At 40.1% G+C, this 19,418-nt stretch overlaps 1 protein-coding gene across 8 annotated transcripts in view; it reads right to left on the bottom strand.

Annotated features, from left to right (window-relative positions):
- mbnl3 (muscleblind-like splicing regulator 3) overlaps positions 1-19,418 on the bottom strand; it is a 35,205-nt gene that overhangs the window by 7,975 nt on the left and 7,812 nt on the right. For 3 of the 8 annotated variants that reach the window (XM_079479971.1, XM_079479976.1, XM_079479974.1), the window contains exons 2-7: positions 16,093-17,201; positions 8,077-8,241; positions 7,780-7,980; positions 7,313-7,546; positions 2,112-2,262; positions 22-129 (exon numbers count right to left, since the gene is read on the bottom strand). In XM_079479971.1, coding sequence (XP_079336097.1) covers positions 22-129; positions 2,112-2,262; positions 7,313-7,546; positions 7,780-7,980; positions 8,077-8,241; positions 16,093-16,266 — 1,033 coding nt within the window. In that variant the 5' untranslated portion in view covers positions 16,267-17,201. Of the gene's footprint in view, positions 1-21; positions 130-2,111; positions 2,263-7,312; positions 7,547-7,779; positions 7,981-8,076; positions 8,242-16,092; positions 17,206-17,368; positions 17,484-19,418 lie in introns of those variants that run through there. The other 5 variants (XM_079479972.1, XM_079479977.1, XM_079479975.1 and 2 more) reach the window with 4 other exon arrangements.

The raw sequence follows: 19,418 nt of genomic DNA, 5'->3' as shown, positions 1-19,418 counted from the left end.
GGACCTAGGCTCTACCCTCACCAGTATGTCCAGGCCCTGACAGGTAACGGCTTTGGGGGGCCCTGCAGTTGGTCCAGTCCCGCCTCTCCCAGCGGCCCTCTGTCATGGGGCCGGGGGGTTTGAAAAGGCCTATAATAGATTTAAGGGAGTGAGGAAGAGGAGAGGATAAAGAGGAAAAGGGCGAAAAAAGAAAAAGGAACCAATCTTAATGAGTCACGCTGAAGGCTTTAGCCTTGATTGTGCCCTCAATGTGCCGTGAGTTCCACACTCAAACAAAACCACATACATACGCATACACAAACTCATACATCACACAACGAGCCACAAAAATGAGCAAATGATAAGAAGCCGTGGAAGGTTGGTGTAAACACAGAAACAGACAGGAGAGGATCAAAGCTCTCGCTTGACAGAGTCGACTAATAATGAAAATAATCAGTAGTAAAAATCTTGTAATGTCGGGTAAAATATATAAAAAGGTGTTTCTTCAACTATAGACACATCAGGACATTTAGAAAACAAATAATGAACAAATCCCAAACATTATTGAGAACATCCCAATGTTATTTTTGCTACTTAAAAAACAACTACTTACATGTTGTTTAATATCATAATGTGGTGGAAATGACAATGATGGAAATGACATTTGAAACATTTTTGGAAGAAATAATCATTTAGAAAAATCACAGCTTGAAAATATTTTATATTTTAAAAAACATTAGGAATATCGATATTTAACTTACATCACATATTTTATGTCAAGTATGCGCCTCAATAAAAATGTGTCTCTTTAAAAAATTTAACGAACGTTTAACATTATTTAAAACAAAATACAATCATTTTATGTCTGTAGTGAAGAAAACACCCTATATGACAGTGCCGGGCCTCTGCAGTAAGTCATGGATCACCCTCCTGTCTGTCACACATCTTACATGCTGCTGTAAGATAACCTGATCCAGAGAGACTTGGAAGTGACCTACCAATACCTCCAGATGGAGCCATGCAGAACACGGACCCTGCAACACCATGCAAGAGCCCAGGAGAAGAGAGGCCGAGGTGGATGAGGAGTGGAAGAGATGAGAAGGGAGAAGGGGAGTGAATGGATCAGTGAAAGCAGCATGAGAACAAGACAAAACAACTTCAGAGTTAGTGACACACAGCGAGAGAGCGATGACCATCATTATGGGTACATGGTGGTGAGATGGAGACACTGACTCAATGCAGAGACAAACAGGAAATGAATCACACTGCTAAAAAGGTCCTCATCAGGAGAGGTTTTTAGCCTAGATGCCAATCTGCTGTTGTGTTCATGTCTGTTTCTTCAGCTAATATTTAAAGGTTCGGACTGAAACTTGCTTTTTTACACAACATGTTGTATTGTGCATTTAAACTGATAGTTCACCCAGAAATGAAAATTCTGTCATCCTTTACTTACCCTCTTGTCATTTCAAACTTGTATGACTTTCTTTCTTCAGAAGAACAAAAAAGAAGATATTTTGAAGAATGTTGGTAACCAATGGCGGGACCCATTAACTTCTATTATATGGACACGAAACCAATGCAAGTGAATGGGTACCGCTGTAGTTTAGTTACCAACATTCTTTAAAATATCTTCTTTTGTGTTCTGCAGAATAAAGATGGGTGAACTATCTCTTTAAAACTAACAGACCAGATCTCATGAAGTCTTTAAAATTCGGCTGCATAGCAAACTTAACTATTCTCTTAAATCCTCTTTATATTTTGCAGGAGGATTTCTGCTACAATTACTTGTGAAATCTAGTGCTAACTAGGCCTAAAAGATTAGCTACCCTGAGAAAACAGTGCACACGGTGCATTTCAGGATGAGAGAAGCTAATGCTCAGGTGCATGAGGAGACAACAAGGGACCGTATGTGTCATGGGACTAATTAGCATGACACGTGCACAGGTGAACTATAGAGAGGAAAAGAGAGCAAGTGGGTTTGCAGAGAAAAAGATGGCAAGCAGAAAAGTGCTCATATTCTCGTCTAGCCAGACACTTTGTCTTTACGGTGCTGTATGTATGCAAGCCATTGCAGGAACTATAGGAATCAATTGATAAAGTGAGGGTTTTATATTTTGCCTGCACGGGCTCACCTGTGGGAATGAATGCTTGCTGCTGCAGCTGCATGCTGGCCAAAGCCTGCTGGTAGTGGAACATGCTGGGGTTGAAGACGGCAGTTGCGCCGTTGGTCTTCTCCAGGGTCGGTCTCTTTGGTAGCTGTTGCATGGCTCCTGGTGGCAGACCCTGATGTGATCAAGACGACAAAGAAGAAACAATTGAAAAAAACACATGGACATTTTTAAGAGACCACTCCAATATTGCCATTTTCTGCATGTATTGTGGTCATGTTAAAATCTAACAAAGGTCCAAAGCTCAGGAGTGAAATGAAGTCAACCAACAGCAATGAAAAAGACTGAGAGTGTGCCAAAATACATGAAAATGTTTTCTATTAACTATTATAATTGTTCAAATCTTCCTAAATACAAAAACATTAGTTTTATGTTATTTAAAACGAATATGAACTTGTTTTATAGACCAATTTGAGACGCTGGTCCAATGCTGGTTAAGAACTTCCTGTTTCAGTTTTTCAACATGAAAAAATACTATTTAAGACTTCACTATATATGTAAGATTTAAAAAAGTTGTTAGGACTGTCAAACGATGAATCGCATCCAGAATAAAAGTTTGAGTTAACACAATATGCTTTAGGAATTTAGAAGGTTAAAAATTTTTATAATATTCTTAAATATATGCATATGTGTAAGTGTTTACAAATACAAAATGAATTTGCACAATACACAGAGATATATTATATGTACACAAACTTTTATTCTGGATGCGATTGATAAATAGTTTGACAGCCCTAAAAATGATAATATGAAATAAATAAACACAGAACCAGACGTGCTTCTGGACCAGTGTTTACATCTTGCGAAATGGTATTTGTGTATAAAACCATTGAATCCGCTTGTTATCCTTCACACCATACCTAATGTGCCTGTAAAACATTAATTCAGAAAATCTGAAAGTCATTTTGAAGTGGAATCTCTAAATGAGATATTTTCAATTTAAGTTTTATTTTGTGTTTTCCTCTGACTGTGCAGGTCTTCCTCTCCCACTTTCTGTACTCATTTAAAGGGCATCAGACAGCGTGTGCGACCTTGCGTGTGAAAGAATGATTTGAGAAGCTGAATCTGAGGTGAGGCAGCTTATCTGCCTCTGATAATTGAACCCAGAATGCTCAGAAGTGCAGATTAAGGCACGGCGATGAGGATGTATGACTGTCTTCTCCTCTGTAACTCTGTCTGTATACTGATATACAAGCCGATAAGAGAAAGGTCAACAGGAAAAAGGATATCTGTGATTTACTGAACTGAAGGATTATGGGTAAGCAGTCCGATCTCATGATTTACATGTGAACTCAATCTCATAATGTGAGATAAAAATCCTATCCCCAAATCTATTTTAAGCAGACACAAACCTACAATGAGTTCTGATATATATTCTGTTAGATTTCTCTGTATTTTGTGAAGCTAGTTTGTTTAACTCCTTATAGCAAAATGATCTGGAAATGCATGTTGAGGAAATGTGAAATATGCTACTGAAACCCAGGCTGCTGTGAGAGAGTCTGTGGTCACTTTTGCATTCCATATTAATTCTGTTTTATTTCACTTTCGAATAAAACTATCCGTTCAAGCAGAGGTTGTGGCAATGAGCGATTAGAAAAGAGGAAATAACTTGTGAAAGGTACTAGATTGAAAGTGGGCTGCAGGCCGCACTTCAGAAGACGTGCTGAGGGCTGCGTGAGCTAGCAGTGACCACATGGCTATGGCAAACCAATGAACGACAGCGGACGAAAGCACGAGAAAAGAGAATGAGCCATGAAGGAACAGATGCAGCTGAGGTTGGAGAATACTGGGTAATAAGCTCAGAGGACAACAATGAGAGCTGTGAGGATGTAAAGACAATCAGGCAGTGTTCAAAAAGAATGACAGCACGAAGCAAGAGGGAGTCAAATAAAATCAACATATGATAACGCCTCGGGCAAACCAGGTGACTGCTTGAAGCAGGGGAGCAAGTTTTTCATTAGGTTCTCTCCACATCTGTGCCCTGTAAGTTTTGTAAAAAGCTTTGTAAAAATTGCGACATGATAAGACTTGTGTGCTGGGGAATGAGATGTTGAAAATCTAGGCCTGGTTTCACAGACAAGGCTTATCTTAAGACAGGACTATGCCTTAATTGAACTTAAATTAGCATGTTTAAGTCGCTTTTATGAAAATGTTTTAAAATTAAACATTACTGGTGTGAATCGTAAGACAAAAGAATGGCACTGACATATTTTAAAGGTCCCATTCCCTGCGATCCCATTTTTCAACCTTTAGTTAGCGGCTGTTAGAGCATTAACAATACCTGCAAAATTATAAAGCTCAAAGTTCAGTGCCAAGCGAGATGTAGTCTTTAACAGATTTCGCTTTTCAAGGATAACAGAGAACAGCTGGAATCAGACTACAGCCCTCTACTTCCCGGGTACTTGATGTCACTATTCTGATTACACATGCACTCAGAGGGGCACCGACCAATCACAACAGCATGAGAAGCGGAAGTTCGCTGATCTTCACACACACACTCTAAGCGGGGAACCAATCACGACAGACCTGGTCAGCTTTTTTAATCAGAGCGTTTCGAAAGGAGGGACTTGTTTTGTTAGCAGAGGGACAGTGGTGAACAAAAGACTTGAAATATAAGAACATTAGAAAATTAGAACATGAACATCCATTGTTTAATACCCAAAAAACATAATCGAATCCAATAAAACAATGTATTATAATTAAAACTTACGTATTGGTGCCTTATTCTTGAAATTGCTCAAAAAATATGGCAACTACAGACTTCTATCTGAACTTTACATGAAGTCACAAGTGTTTGAAATGATTGACATTTAAGGGAAATTGTTCCTTTAAAGAGAAATTTGCTGTGTTAAGCTTGGGTACATAGCTGTTAGCTAATGGTGGTTTCCGTTGGAATCAATGGCTTGTTTTTTCCTCTCTTATCTTTTTCACTTCTGTACTGCAACCAATCACAGAGTCATGGTCTTCATTCATCACGCAGGCACGCACACACAGAAACTCCTGCAGGGATCTGAATTATTTAACACACTCCTAAACCTCACATCGAAGGTGTGTGGACAGTGAGTTATAAATACATACACCTTCATCTGACACTAGCAGAGCTTATTGAAAATGTGGTTGTGGTCAAAGCTCAGGGTCCTGTAAGGTTGCTGGTTCAGGCCCTGATGGATGACCCATCACCATCGTGCACTCTTAAGCAGAGCACTCAGGTCGCTCTATAGGGACTGTCCTTGAAGTAATCGTATTGGAAATCATCAAATAAAATTACGGCTTGCTTACTAAACTGTCCAAGTATGAGTTTCAAAATTGCCAGGGTTATATCAGTACACCAGTCAAATAATGACACAGATTAACCACTTATTGAGAAAAATAACACAGTGAGAGTCTTTTTTAAACTACTTCTATTAGAAAAAACCGTCCAAGGCATGCAAACAGTAACCGAATACTGCTAAGCAAAAACATTTTCAGGTATGGGTGATGCCAAAGTCCCTTTAGGGAAGACAGCACACTCGGTGGCCATGTTTACAACGCCTCCGGGCAACTATTTTAGTCACACAAGACAGATATCTTTAAAAAAGCTGGCTAAAGACCACAATTTAATCACATATTTCTGATCAACACGTCTCAAAAGAGAAGCTGTACTATACATTTTGTTAAACCTCAAATTGTGCCAAAACACCTTTTTCAAGGTCGCTTTAGCTAATGGACATGTGCACAGGTTGGTAAGTGCCAGACCGTACAGAGTCCCTCCCAGAGAATCATTGAGTGAATAATGGCTCTTTTTGCTGGAAGGCGGACTTCCTTAATTAGAGCGGCCATTTTGAGTGTTGCATTTCCTCCTATTCATAGTAAAGGCATTGGGGCATCTTGTTAATCTCTATTATGTGTGGTGGTGAACAGTGAGAGAGTAGCTTGGAGAAAATATCATTATAGAAACCTTTTGCGCCGACATCAAGCTTACGTCAAAGCATTCGTTTGCAGGCAAAAAGGGGAAAACCAGCACAGTTTTGGCTTAAAATATTTTAAAGTTTAAAATATCGTCATGTTGTGTTGTTTAGTGCCACAACCGACAAGAATACAGTGTCCATTTTTATATTTTAACACATAACGTTACCTGCTGCCATTGCCAAACAAAAACACTGACCACAGCTGTAGTTAAACACAATAAAACAAAAAATGATCATCAAAAATGCTTGCGTTTCACTTCATAACACTTAAGATTTAAAAAATGACTTTCTTTTGTTGGTGTGGATTATGATTTGGGTATATGTCTAAAAATTTCACGTATGCCCATGTAAACAGAAACAGGGGAACAAGGTTATTTTTTACGTAACGTAACTTTTGAACGCACAGGGTATGCAAGCTAACTTTGCTAGTTATACAACTATAAATACATTTGCTAACGTTTGCCACTGTTAGAACATGCAGGCATCTATAGATGTATTCGCTCTCAGTTTATCTTTACTATACATGCTTGGTTTCTCTGTCTGGTAGGTGTAGATGTCAGGCCACTTAACTGGAGGTAATCATGTCAGTTTGTCTCTGGATCCATTGAGTGAGTACGTACAGGTCGGCCATGTTCCTTGCGTTAAAGTTAACTTTTTCAAAAACAATTGCTTTCCTGGACAGTGAGTGGCCTTCTCTAGTCATTGTCAAAAGGAAGCAAACAAAACGTGCTATCTAGCATTAGTAATGCAGTAAAGGGGATCTTTCCTCCAACTAAGCTCCGCCCACAAAAACGGTTCACAATGTTTACTAACAGAAAAGGCGTTTATAGTTTAATACAGTGTTCCACTTTCAACTAATTTAGGTCTTTGTGTGCTTATACATATTTATCAAGTTGTCTGTCTGAATGACAAGTGTCTGTCTGAATGTTTGTGGCTATAATGGGAATACATTTAAGTATGCAGCATTTGCCAAGATAAAAGCTGGAGCACAACACGCTATCAGCATGACAACTAAAGCACCACCGCTAAGAATGTCTGTAAGATGACGTCTTGCCCCACTCTAAATGGTTTCATACAAAACAAGTACAGCACCTTCAGTACTGGGACACACAGAAAGGTGGGTCATAGAGGTAATGTGTGTCACACTATAAAACGTTTGTTATAATGGGAGAATTAGGGCTTGTGATGTCATTGTAATGGGACCTCTGAGTGACTCACCATAGCAGCAGCATTCTGGCTGGCCTGGTGCTGTGCCGCCTTAATCCGGGCCTGCAAGTGAGCCGGGGGATGAAAGTACTTGCATTTGTCGCGAGTGCAGCGGCCCTTGATGTAATCCATGCAAACAATGACCGAGTTCTCGCTGCCGTCCACCATGGCGGCTTCCATCGGGTGAGCGTAGCGACAGTCGTTCTCCCCGCGTGTGCAGTTTCCTCGCTGAAATTCTCGACACACCTGGGAAAAGGACAAGTGATGTTTGTAACGACAGTTAGACTAAACTAAATTGCAGTGATTAGCCAAAATAAGAAATACTTAAAATATTGTATTTATATCTAAATCTTGTACGACACATATTTTAAGACTGGACATATACAGATAGCCCAGCACACTACAAATAACAATAGATATGTTTTCCCAAACAACAACCATTAATATCAAGATCAAGAGATTTTCACTGCGTTTAACACCTCAAGCTTGTCTGTGCGAACATGTTTCTGCGTTGAGTTTCCGTTGCCCATGGCGATGCCGGTGGGGCTCCCCGGGACCAGCACGGGGGCACTGGGCAGAAGTTCGGGCATGAGGCTGATGCCCGGGCTCATGTGACTCAGGTATGGGCTGAAAGCCATGCCCGGACTGTTGGCCAATGACTGTGTTACTGGGAAAGAGGTCTGGATGAAAGACACAGAAGAACAATTTCGGATTATAAAGCCAACAGACACAGCGATAATTCAAATGTTATTGGTTACTAAAAAAAGTGATCTTACTATGGGCTGCAGCTGAGCTCCAGGCAACATAAACTGCATCTGCTGTGCCAGCATGGCGGCGGCGGTCTTCTGCTGGATTAGGTTGTTCCTGCCGTTTATCTCCAGCTGGGTCTTCAGATGAGGTGGGGGATGCAGGTACTTGCAGTTATCACGTGTACAACGTCCCTGGTTGGGTTGAAGAGGGAGACACAGAAAGACAGAGATATAAAACGCAATGAATCTCGGCTCCTAAATGATTGGAGACTTTGTGACAGGAAGATAAGAGTTACGTGATTGAGAGACTAAATTAAATGGATATCCCTGGATATTTGACTGTGCCAATTTCAGCTTTCCACAACAACAGAAATATCCAAAAACGTATTAAATAAAAAACAGAAAAATCTCAAGAGCAGCAGCAATATTATTACAAAGGTCTGAATATCAAACGTTTTAGAGGAAACGGCTCTTTGTGGGCTAAAGAAATGACAGCGCTTGGGGACACTCTGAAAGATTTTCACAATTTCCAAATGAATTGAAAGTGACATTGTTTACTTTCTGTGTGTTTTGCTGTCTGCATCTACAATCTGCCCATCTGTACAGTGTCTGGCTTTGCATAGAGCTTTCATGATAGTTTAACTCGTTCGCACTACATATGGGTCATCATCCAGCTGTCTGAGCAACAGACACGGTTAAACAGATACACCTAATGATCTCGAGCGAGGTCGATTAGCAGCGAGACAAACTCAATGAACCTGCAAGGTAACGTCATTAGTTCTGCAGTGCGAAAGACACCATAATAACCCTGTTGGGAAAGATCAAGCTCCCTCATTCCTACAGTTACACACTACTGCAGTCACATTTAATTCCATCAATGCATCATGGGATTGGAGTTCATTGCCTTTAAATCAAAGTTCTTTCATATCTCTAAAGGAAAAATAAATGGGAGAAGCACACTTGGTACCAAGTAGGGTTGTCATGAAAAACGTTACAACCTTGATATCTATATAAAAAGTTTGTTTTTATATATATATATATATATTTTTGGTTAATGACTCACTTTTAAAATATGAAAGCGGGGAGACAGGGCGTTTGTAACCATTGGGGCTCTATGGAGTACCTCAGAGATTATTTATTTTTGTAGGCCAAGCTGGAAGTTACCGCGTGCTGGTTCCCTTAACCGTAAGCCTAGGCATTTTTCCTATTGACTTTTGGAAGATTGCAAAAACTAAGATCTGTGATTAACAAATGTTCATGATGTTTACAAGTCTGTTCTATCAAGATCATCTATTTTTGAAGCCTAAATACAATCGGCAGAAGAAAAAAGCTAACATGAGGTTATTAACAGACTATGGTTGCCTGATATCAACGTCACCACCACCAAGCCTCCGACAACTTTTTCAAACTTTATTAAAAACGTGTTCTCTGCTAAATAATTACTCTGTAAATGAACCCCAACAATGTTTTTTGAGATTTGTGCCCATGTTGCATTATTTAAAGATTTATGTGCGATGACGTCTAACATCCCACCCAAAGGATGTAGTTGCTTTTATCAACTTGTTAGCAGCCGCCATTTTAAAGATACAATAATTATTTCGAGGTTTTGTAAATTTAATTATTTCCACAGACCTTGTTTCAGGCGATTAAATCCATTAAAAAAAACATGTAGGCGATGGAACCGGAAGTCTTAAAATGCTAACTCGCTTCTGGGGTTTGCATACGAAAATACGGCAACTCTGAGCTACTCTATAAACAGGTGATGAATTATTTACAATTTTACTATATCAATTATTTGTGTGGGTGGGTTTAATATCAATATCGGTTATTGACAATTCCAGTATATTGTGACACCGCTAGTACCAAGTGATTAATGCTGTTATGCATCATTCCGGTAAAAATAATTATGATTTTATAATAATAATAATTTGATGTTGACTTAAAAGAAATTGCAGTTCTTTAAAAAAAACTTGCAACATACAGATTAAACTGCTTACAAAAAGCAGGGTTTGATGCATCTTTAATGCATTCAGATCTTTGTAGGAGAAAGGGATAAAACACATCTTACTTCTCTTAAAGACGACATGCTCTGTCAGTACGCATGCCGAGGCAATAATAACTTGAATTGCTTCATAAATCTGTAAAAACATCTTAAACATACCTGGACAAGACTGTTTTCTTACTTATTCGTGGCATCACAGCTTCTAATGGGGTGTTAAGCGTCAACACTGAGCAAAGCTGCTTCACATGAAACACAGGGTTTCAACATGAAGAAATCTGCACCGTGATGGAACTGGAATGCTTGGAATTTGTAGAATGATGGATCCAAATGGGATCTGTGGAACGCTAACTGTTTTACTGGAATGTTAAAGGTCATGTCTTTTAAATGAGATGTGTAACTTTCCACCTGCTACATCAATTAAAACACTTGTGTCCTCAGCAGCAGCCTAGGACGGCTTTTAACAGTGATGAAGTCTTAACCAAATTTGAAGTGAGAGAAGGTGGGGGTGTCTCTTTGCTGGCCAGTGTGAGGAGGTGCACTTAATGGAAATGAAAGTGGGTGTCTGAAGTGTCAGCATTCAGGAACAGCGTGATGGATGGGTGCAGTGATGTTGAGGACTTGGAAATGTTGCACCGTCCCACTGTTGCACCATTCAATGAAACTCCCACGCGCTCAGATCTATCGGAAGCCAACCTCACATAACCAGACCTTTGACTAACCGGCGTGAGGTCTGACCACATTACAATTTATTTTGGATCTGCCGACATAAGGAAGAGTCTGATAAAACCAACCAACAACTGTCTTTTTCTTGCAACCTTGGGGGTTAATCTGAAAGAAAATACAGCACAACAACAAAACAAGTTTTGTGTCCATACAATTGAAGTAAATGTGGGCATTCTTCAAAATATATTTTTTGTGTTCAGAACATTTTAACTTCTTTGAACTATTCCTTTTAGGGCTGAAACGATTCCTTGAGTAAGTCACAATACGAAGTGGAAGAACCCAGATGCAGGCAGCGGTGAAGGGGTTAACAAGACTTTAATATATAAATTAAATATAACACTTCCCATAAGGTTGGCAAAAAGAAACGATCTGAGGACACGACACAATGTCAGACAAAACGGGATCGGGTTGGTGAAGGGCAGGGCGAGACGAGGCAGGGCAAGACGAGACGAGGCAGGGCAACAAGCAAGGTACAGAAGCAAGACAAAGTAGGTAAATATCACAACGAACCAAGTAGTTTGTACAAGGAAAAGGTAACTAGTACAACGAACAATGAATCTTGGTACAACGAACCAGCATAGACATGAGGGCATTAAATAAGGAGACTAACAAAGGAGATAACAATGGGCAGGTGTGGGTAATGAGACACAGGCGGGAAGCAACGAGAGGGGCGAGACCGGAGAGAGCGCATATGTCCTGATCGACAATAATATGTTTCTCTCCACACAAAACGTGTGGCCCTGTCATGATCCTGGCTAGGCTAGGAAATCAAGACACGAGGAGGCAGAACCATGACAGAGTAACTCTCATACAAAATATCATCGAGGCAATTTTTGTTGCCTCAAAGCTTTGTTTAATCCATTTAACTACTGTACACAGGGAGCACTGCGTTTCCCCACAGACCATTATTACTAACGCACAGCCCGCTAAACTCAATACATGTTACAGGGCTCTCAAGTCTCATGCATTCACTGTGAGAGATACGCATTTTGGTCTGTTCACACTCTCACACGTATTTCTAATGCTGATAAATAAGTGATAGCTTATTGAACTGTTATCCGAACTGTTATTTTACTATATGTGGACAAATATGTTACTAGTATGTAATAGTAAAAAAAGAAACTAAAACTAATTTATATAAAGTAAATGCATCATGATTCATGCATAAGCTGAAGTTAGTTGTGTAAATTATTCATTCTAGTTCTATTCATGTTTCTTATTTATATTTTTGTATTTTATTGCATTTTGAATATAATATAGCAATGGAATGTACCAAATGGGTTAAGTTTTCACAGATATTAATGTAAGCAATAGTAATAACATTTATAATTTTTCAAAGAAGGAAACAAATGAGTTGTTTTTACTCCCTTTAAGAGCCCTGTCTTATTTTCTCTTGTATATTTAGTATTGCTCTTTAATAAAGAAAAAGTATTTATTATCCGAATACCCGATCAATCGATGGAAAGATCGGTAGAATACTCAATTAGTAAAAGAATAGATAGCTGCAGCCCTAATCCCTTTAAAAACACAAATGACAAAAACAACATCTTTGGCCATTAATCTAACAAAACAATTATTTTGAATCCTTGTAGCTAATAAACACATCTTTGCTTGTAGATGGACTCAAAAAAGTCGCATAAAATCAGCTAAAGAACATTAGAGCTTGCCAGATCAGATTTGTCAAACGGTCAGTGAATGGACTATGGGTGGTCTGTGGGCGTGCTGTCCGAATCTGAGACAATACCAATAATGCCCCACCACTATTCTTTCTCTTTAAAAAATAAAATCAAGACCCACACAATGACTTACACAGCTGTGCTCAAACCTGTAAATTGTGTGCCTTGACACTTGTACATTTCTCTTGCACGCCGACACTGAGAGCAATTGCATCAGCGGTGTTGTGGGAGTGTGTGGGTAATGAGCAGACCATCTCAGAGGAGCAGACAGGTGAACCTACCAAAGCACACATGAGAAGCAAGCCTTACATTCTGGAAGACACAGAGAACACAGCGCTCATTTAAACAGTACACTAGGATACAGAATGCACTATGTAAAAACACAGAGAACCGCGCTGGGGGATCAGAGTCCCAACGAGCAGAAAAAGAGGAAGATATGTAAAGCTGTAAGTCATGTCATGTAGGTTGGACTAGGTCAGGGATCTCCTCAGTGTAGTCATGGTAACACACCCGGCAACCAGGAGTAAGTTTTGCCTCATACTGTCTCCTCACTACTGATTGGACGGAGGGAGAGAGGGAGAGGGTGGAAGAACAAAAGAGAGAATGTACAAATGAAGAAAGCAGACTGAATAGCTTTTCGAACCACAATACTCTCTGATAAAAATCTCTGCCCTAATGGTTTACATAATAGTGATCTTCTTTTGTCAAAATGCATATTCTTAAAGAGGTCTTTTAGGAGTATTGTATTTTCCTCAAATAAAATCATCCAGATCAGGGAGATCGGAGACATTTAATTATAGATTGGAGTCTACAGGCTTACCAGTAATGACAAGAAAATCAACCGGTAATCTTAGCCAATGTGTCATGTGCCTAAAATGCTATAATTCAACTTTACACAACCATTGTTCAACTTAATTTTCCTCCTTCACACTCAGAATTAAGTGGGTTGTTTGCCTACGATACCTCTTGTCTTCTTTTACATATCGTACTCCATAATACAGCTGTGTAACAAATTAAAAGACCATTTCAAAATGAATTCTAGTTTTTCTAGCTTACTATTTACATGTGTGTGTTTAGGTACAATTATAATTTTTGTTTCATTCTGTGAACTACTAACAATATTTCTCCCAAATTTCTAATAAAAATATTGTTTCTATTTGCAGAATGAAAACTGGAGAATGCTCTCAAATTTTGCAAAGAAAACCAGTTCATAATTTATTTTAAGCAATACAACAGTAGAGGTATTTATTAAAAGTTCAATCATTTTTTTATGCAAAAACCTTGATTTCTATCACAGTTTTCGTATCTTGCCATGCTTTCAGTCTTTCACATTTTTGTTGTAAGACTTTATATTACTACAGGAAATTATATATTATGAATCTTTTATTTACACAATGTATTTTATGATTGGCTGATCATCACATACTGCCAATAGTCACACAGTATATCAGGATGTAGTATTTCTTGACTATTTCAATGTCTACAGTATTTAAAAAACAGAGCAGAGAAAACCCAATTTTTTTACGCTATGTTCCCATTCAATTTACAACACTTCCCGGAAAAAAGACAAAAAATACGTTTTTATCTCATGTTCATGTGAATAAGACGTAGCCAATGACAGTTTAACTACTTGCTCATTTAGTTTTTGACTAAAGACTTTGCCTGCACCAGCACTCTATAACACCTGAATAACATTTACATTTATAACTGAATGAGTAATTCATGCATCTCTAATAGGTTTTCAAGCTAAACCAAATAGGATTTATGGTCAATGAATAAAAAGCAAAACCTTGTGCATCACGGGTGGAAGGCAGAAAGAAGGACACAGTAGCAGCCATTAGGGGATGTCGATAAATTAGCAGAGAAATGAAGGCGTGGAGGAGAAAGAGCAATGGAGGGTGGAGGGGGATGAGATTGGGTCTAGAGATAAATAGGAAAGCTATTTAAAGAAAATCAAAACACAATTATACACAATTCCAAGAGTTGTTTTCCTTTTTATCATCATCCACAATTCAGATATAGGGATAATACATATATATTGTGTGTATACATTTAATATTTTATAAAATATCAAAATATTTATTGTATATTGATTATGTTCATTTTATTTATTATCCCTAACAAAAGTGAGACAAGATACATGTTATTCAATAAATAGCGGTTTGCTCAAATCCCAAGCCTTAAATTGCCATGATACTTGCCTAGCCATGTACTATTAAAAACACATACACACACACATCAAAAGGGATAAAACGGTAAAAGGGAAAGTACTGTGACCTTCATCTTCCTCTCGTTTCTCTTATCTAGCTTTCCCTCCCTCTCAGTCATAACAGCAATCTGACCCTGAGTTTTAAGACAGTGGTGGCCTTTCTCTTTGGATATCATAAATATCAAACAATTGGATGTACACAGGTCCCAGGCCAGCTAAAAACTGTAACACTATTCAGTGGATAACTGTATGCGTCCGACACTGTTGCTAGGCCTCGTCTAGATTCTCTCACTCCTCCTGATCTCCCCCACACAAATTGCACAGGGTCAAAAAATGGCCAAATAATACATTCTAGCTCAATAAAAGAGACAGCTGCTGCACTCGGACAGAGAGGGCCTTGTATGAGGCTTTGCTACACGTTAACACGTACACAGAGACGTACACAAGCAAACACATTTGTTATGATCACAGCACAATGCTCAGAGCGGCGGGTTTTTCGAGTCAAGAATGACCTACAGGTTTAGAGCGCTTGGAGCTGTTTAACGAACATATCAGAAAACATAAAGCAAACATTTGAGCTTCGCATCTATAAATAGTGACAAAAAAATCTGTTTTGGTGTAGAACACTGCATTGATCTCTTATTGATGTTTCTAGAATGGAGTTTTCTTTCTGTGATGACATTTTCCCTATCAAAACAAGACTATACTGGGACATGACAAAATCTCTTTAATAAGCCAATAGATTCTAGTGCTTGTCAGAGTCATGAACATGATTTAATAGTCAGACTCAGAAGTAAGAGGAATTGGGAAGAGACATGAAGACAAGACACAGTATTACTGGAAAAAATTAGCAAGATGAGTCATCAATATCTGTTTTAAGATTTTTGAAGCAAATTTTGCCCAAAATGAGAATTCTTTTTGTCAATTTTAGAATTGGGTCCCAATGTGTCATGTAAAGAAATGGATTAAACCCATTAAACATCCAGTGTATGAAATTGAGCGGCATCTGGTAGTGAGGTTGCGAATTGTAACCATTGGCTCAGTCCACCCCTCCCTTTTGAAGTCAGCCACCGTAGTGCCAAGCTGTCGTCACATTTTTCGTTTCATTGCGAAAAGAGTATTATTATTATTAATACCATACTATTTCAACACAGCATTTTTTTTGTCATCAAGGTACCACCAAATTACTTTTTATTTGCAATTGATCAAACCATGACCACAGGCTGCAGAGTATAAGCTGAGACAAACATACAGCCAAAGGCTCATTTCAGGGCATCAGCATTCAAGAGATCACTACTCAGCAAAATAACCTGAGGTGTAAAATTGTATGCGTGTGTAATCAAATCCTTAAACAAATCACATTCTAATAACGTATTAATGGTTAATGTTTGACATTCTGCAATAGTGCGCGTACGAAGCTGCATCTGAATTACCTTGAGTGAGTCGAAACAGGCGATGACCCGGCCGTTCTCCACGTGGCAGGTGCGAGAGGGGTGAGCAAACTTGCACTCGGTGTCCGACCGCGAGCAGGCCCCTCGCTGAAACTCTCTGCACACCTCCAGCGTCAGCCACTTGGTGTCGCGGCCCATGGTCACATTGACGGCCATGGCGGTCCCTTGGTGAGTGGCGGGTGAGATGAGGGCTGGGGTGGGGCAGCCAGGCGTGATAAAGCACAAAGGCAAAAACTGAGCGCACTGAGGAGGAGGGAGGGGCGATCCTTGGTCTACCTGTCCTGAAGTAAGCTAACTCTCTCAGGGACAAAAAGGGGGCATAGTCTGTTGATCAGCCGTGGGGAATTACGATGAGAATGTAAGATCAGTTTAAAGTCAAGTATACGTGCAGTGAGTATGGAGTGAGAGATATCGGAGAGCTGAGGTGGGGTAGGTCACTGTGACATACTGTGGTGCATCTTCGGCTGTTGTCCAGGAAAACTAAAAGCAGTAAAGAATGGCACTTTGCAGTGGTCGCCACGCTGTCTATGCTCGCCCCTTCGGAGCTGTGGGTTTTATATAGCCCACTTGCTTTTATAGAAACCCTTCACTAATTTGAGGCATCCAAATATCTGTATCCTGTGGCTGAAGTCGCAACAGTCTCTGAAGATGCTCACATGTCTTGCGAGGATGGAGACCCAACAGAACGGGATGCCTAAAGACAGCTGATTCCAAAGAGGAAACAAATCGACTGGTGTCCTTGTATTGAAAGGTGAAATGGAAAGCATGCAAAGTTGGACTCGAGGAACAGGGAAATGGGCTGATTGACTGTCAGGGTGAAATATAGCCCGAGCCAAGGCCAAACGCGCACGCACACACACACACACACACTCTCAAGTCAGCTGGGAAGAGAGCGATCCGAAGCGGAGAACATCCGGGATGAAAATGCGGAGACAGACGCGAACTGCTGCACCGTCCAGATGAGGCACTTTGTGGTGATGCAAGTCGTCGTTCACTTGAACCGTTTCCTCATTCCTCCTGCGTCCTCTCTCATCGCACTGCTTTGTGGGGGTTCTCGCACACTTCCACAAGTCTTCTAACTGCAGAAAAACCTGTCTTTCCAGAAACACACATAAAACACAAGAGACAATTTTTTGTAATTCCGTAGAAGCACGGCAGAATATTGCACAACATTAGCATTACTTCATAAAAGACAAAGTAGAAAATAAAAAAGTCACGTTAAATAACAAAGAAAATGTCTCAGCTGTTTGTTGCAAACCTGTAACTGGGGAATACGGAGGTGAGAGACAAACAGAACGAGCTTGAAAGCACATGGCAGAAAGCACAAGTGTGAGAGCGCAAGAGAGATAAAGGAGGAGTGCAGACGGGCGGCAGGCAGCAATGCAAAGGAAAGGGCAGGCTGTGTCTTGATTAAGAGATAGAGGGAGGGAGAAAAAAGTGGGAGGAGAGAGGAAAAATGAGAGCGAGCACATGGGAGACGGCAACGTCACTTTACGACTCTCTGGCAAATTGAAGCAACAACAGTAAGTGAAAACAAAACAGCGTTTAAAGCGGGGGTCGCAAACTACGGGCAAACAACGCTGTCAGTGGGTTGAATAAGAACGTGGCTGTTTGTGAGAGAGAAAGGAAGTAGAGCAGACCAGAGAAAGGACAAATCCCCATAGCTGCAGCTGCTGAGCACGGAACACTGCAACAGCCAATCAGCCGCTGCGTTGCAACCAGGCAAGGCGGATCGGCCAATCAGGAGGGGGCTAATATATTGATCACTTTTTTCCCAACCCTCTTTGTCATTGCATTGCTCCTTGGATGAGGAGAGTGAAGCATGCTTGTTTCTCTGCTTCCCGAAGCATTATCAGGAGAGGTAACCTGCAAACTTGCGCACGCATGTACAACGAATGAGGTGAATGAGGAAAAGGAAAACAAAAATTGTGTAAATACTATCATATAGTACAATGCAATGTAAGCCGCTTTGGATAAAAGCGTGTGCCAAATGTATAAATGTCATGTAAAAATAAATGTTCTTGTAATCGAATTCATAATATTGTTTGCATGTGGACATAAAGAAAGGTGAGGTTTAATTTGTAAAGATGTAAAGGGAGAAAGATGGGGGAAGCAGCATCACAGGAAAATGTGAGCTTGCATCTTGGGTGGGTCTTGATATGCAGTCCCCTGAGAAAGAGATGTAACAGTGAGGGATAATCGATGGCGTGATGACCAAGCACACTTGAAGTGATGTGCAACCGAGGGACATGTGGGTAAACGGATGAAACGACAAAACGAAAACAGATAAAAGCAAAGGTGAATAAGCAGACAGTGAGCGGATTAGAGGTTAGGGCAGATATTATCTGTCCCTGTGTCTTACAGCAACAGACACAGTTGTCGCAGGCGGGTGTGTGTGCGCAGACAGACAGTCCAGAAGGAGAGCAATGCGGTGAGGGAGATGAGGAGAGAAAATGAGAGGGGGTTGGAAATTGAATTAATAACACCCACCTCTAGATACAAGAACAAAGGCACTAAATGCAACGTAACGCAAAGGAGAAATAGGTTTTACAGTCTAATGTACACTCCCTCCCCCAATATCTGCCCTACAGTTAGATCGATGAAGATTTCCCCGCAGGGAGCATGGACCTGCATTGAGCCGTTCGTCAAGCCTGAAGTTAGCACAGCTCTGTCTCGGAGCAGCGTGGCACCTCAACCACACCTTCCTCCCCTGCACATGCACTCCACGCCATCTCCAAAAGGCCAATTATCTCATTTATAAGTGAGCGGAGAGGTGATCTGTGAAGGGAACATGCTGTTGTGACGTAAGCCGTCGCGTCCCTTCACAGACACCGGTTTTATCCTGATATGTAGTACAAGTATCATCCTTTGAACAATCGCTAATCCTTCTCGTAATGACAATCAAAATCATTTCCCAACTCAAGATGATTTTATCTACACGGCTTGTAGCGCTAATGATCACAGTCGTCCATGAGACAATGGGACCAGTTATAAATAGATGTCCCGAACTGATTTCACAACGTGATTAAGTCAATTATTAATGCAAAGCAGATTGACAAAACATGGCCTGACTAGTTGGTGTACGCCTGGCCTAGTTATCACAAACTGTCTTCACTGTAGAGTGAAAAAAGTGTAATACACTGAAAGAAAGTTATATTATTTAATCTAGTAGAATGGAATCGAACAATTGTTGACTGCCGACAAACTATTATTGCAGAACAAAAAGTTAAACAGTAAAGCAAAACAAAACAGGCTTAAAGAAAAGTTCCAAGTCGAAGTAAAACTCTGCAGACAATATAAAACAAATA

Source organism: Barbatula barbatula (genome assembly GCF_947034865.1).
Source record: "Barbatula barbatula genome assembly, chromosome: 18".
NCBI classification, from domain to species: domain Eukaryota; kingdom Metazoa; phylum Chordata; class Actinopteri; order Cypriniformes; family Nemacheilidae; genus Barbatula; species Barbatula barbatula.
This window is presented reverse-complemented; position numbering and strand designations above follow the sequence as displayed.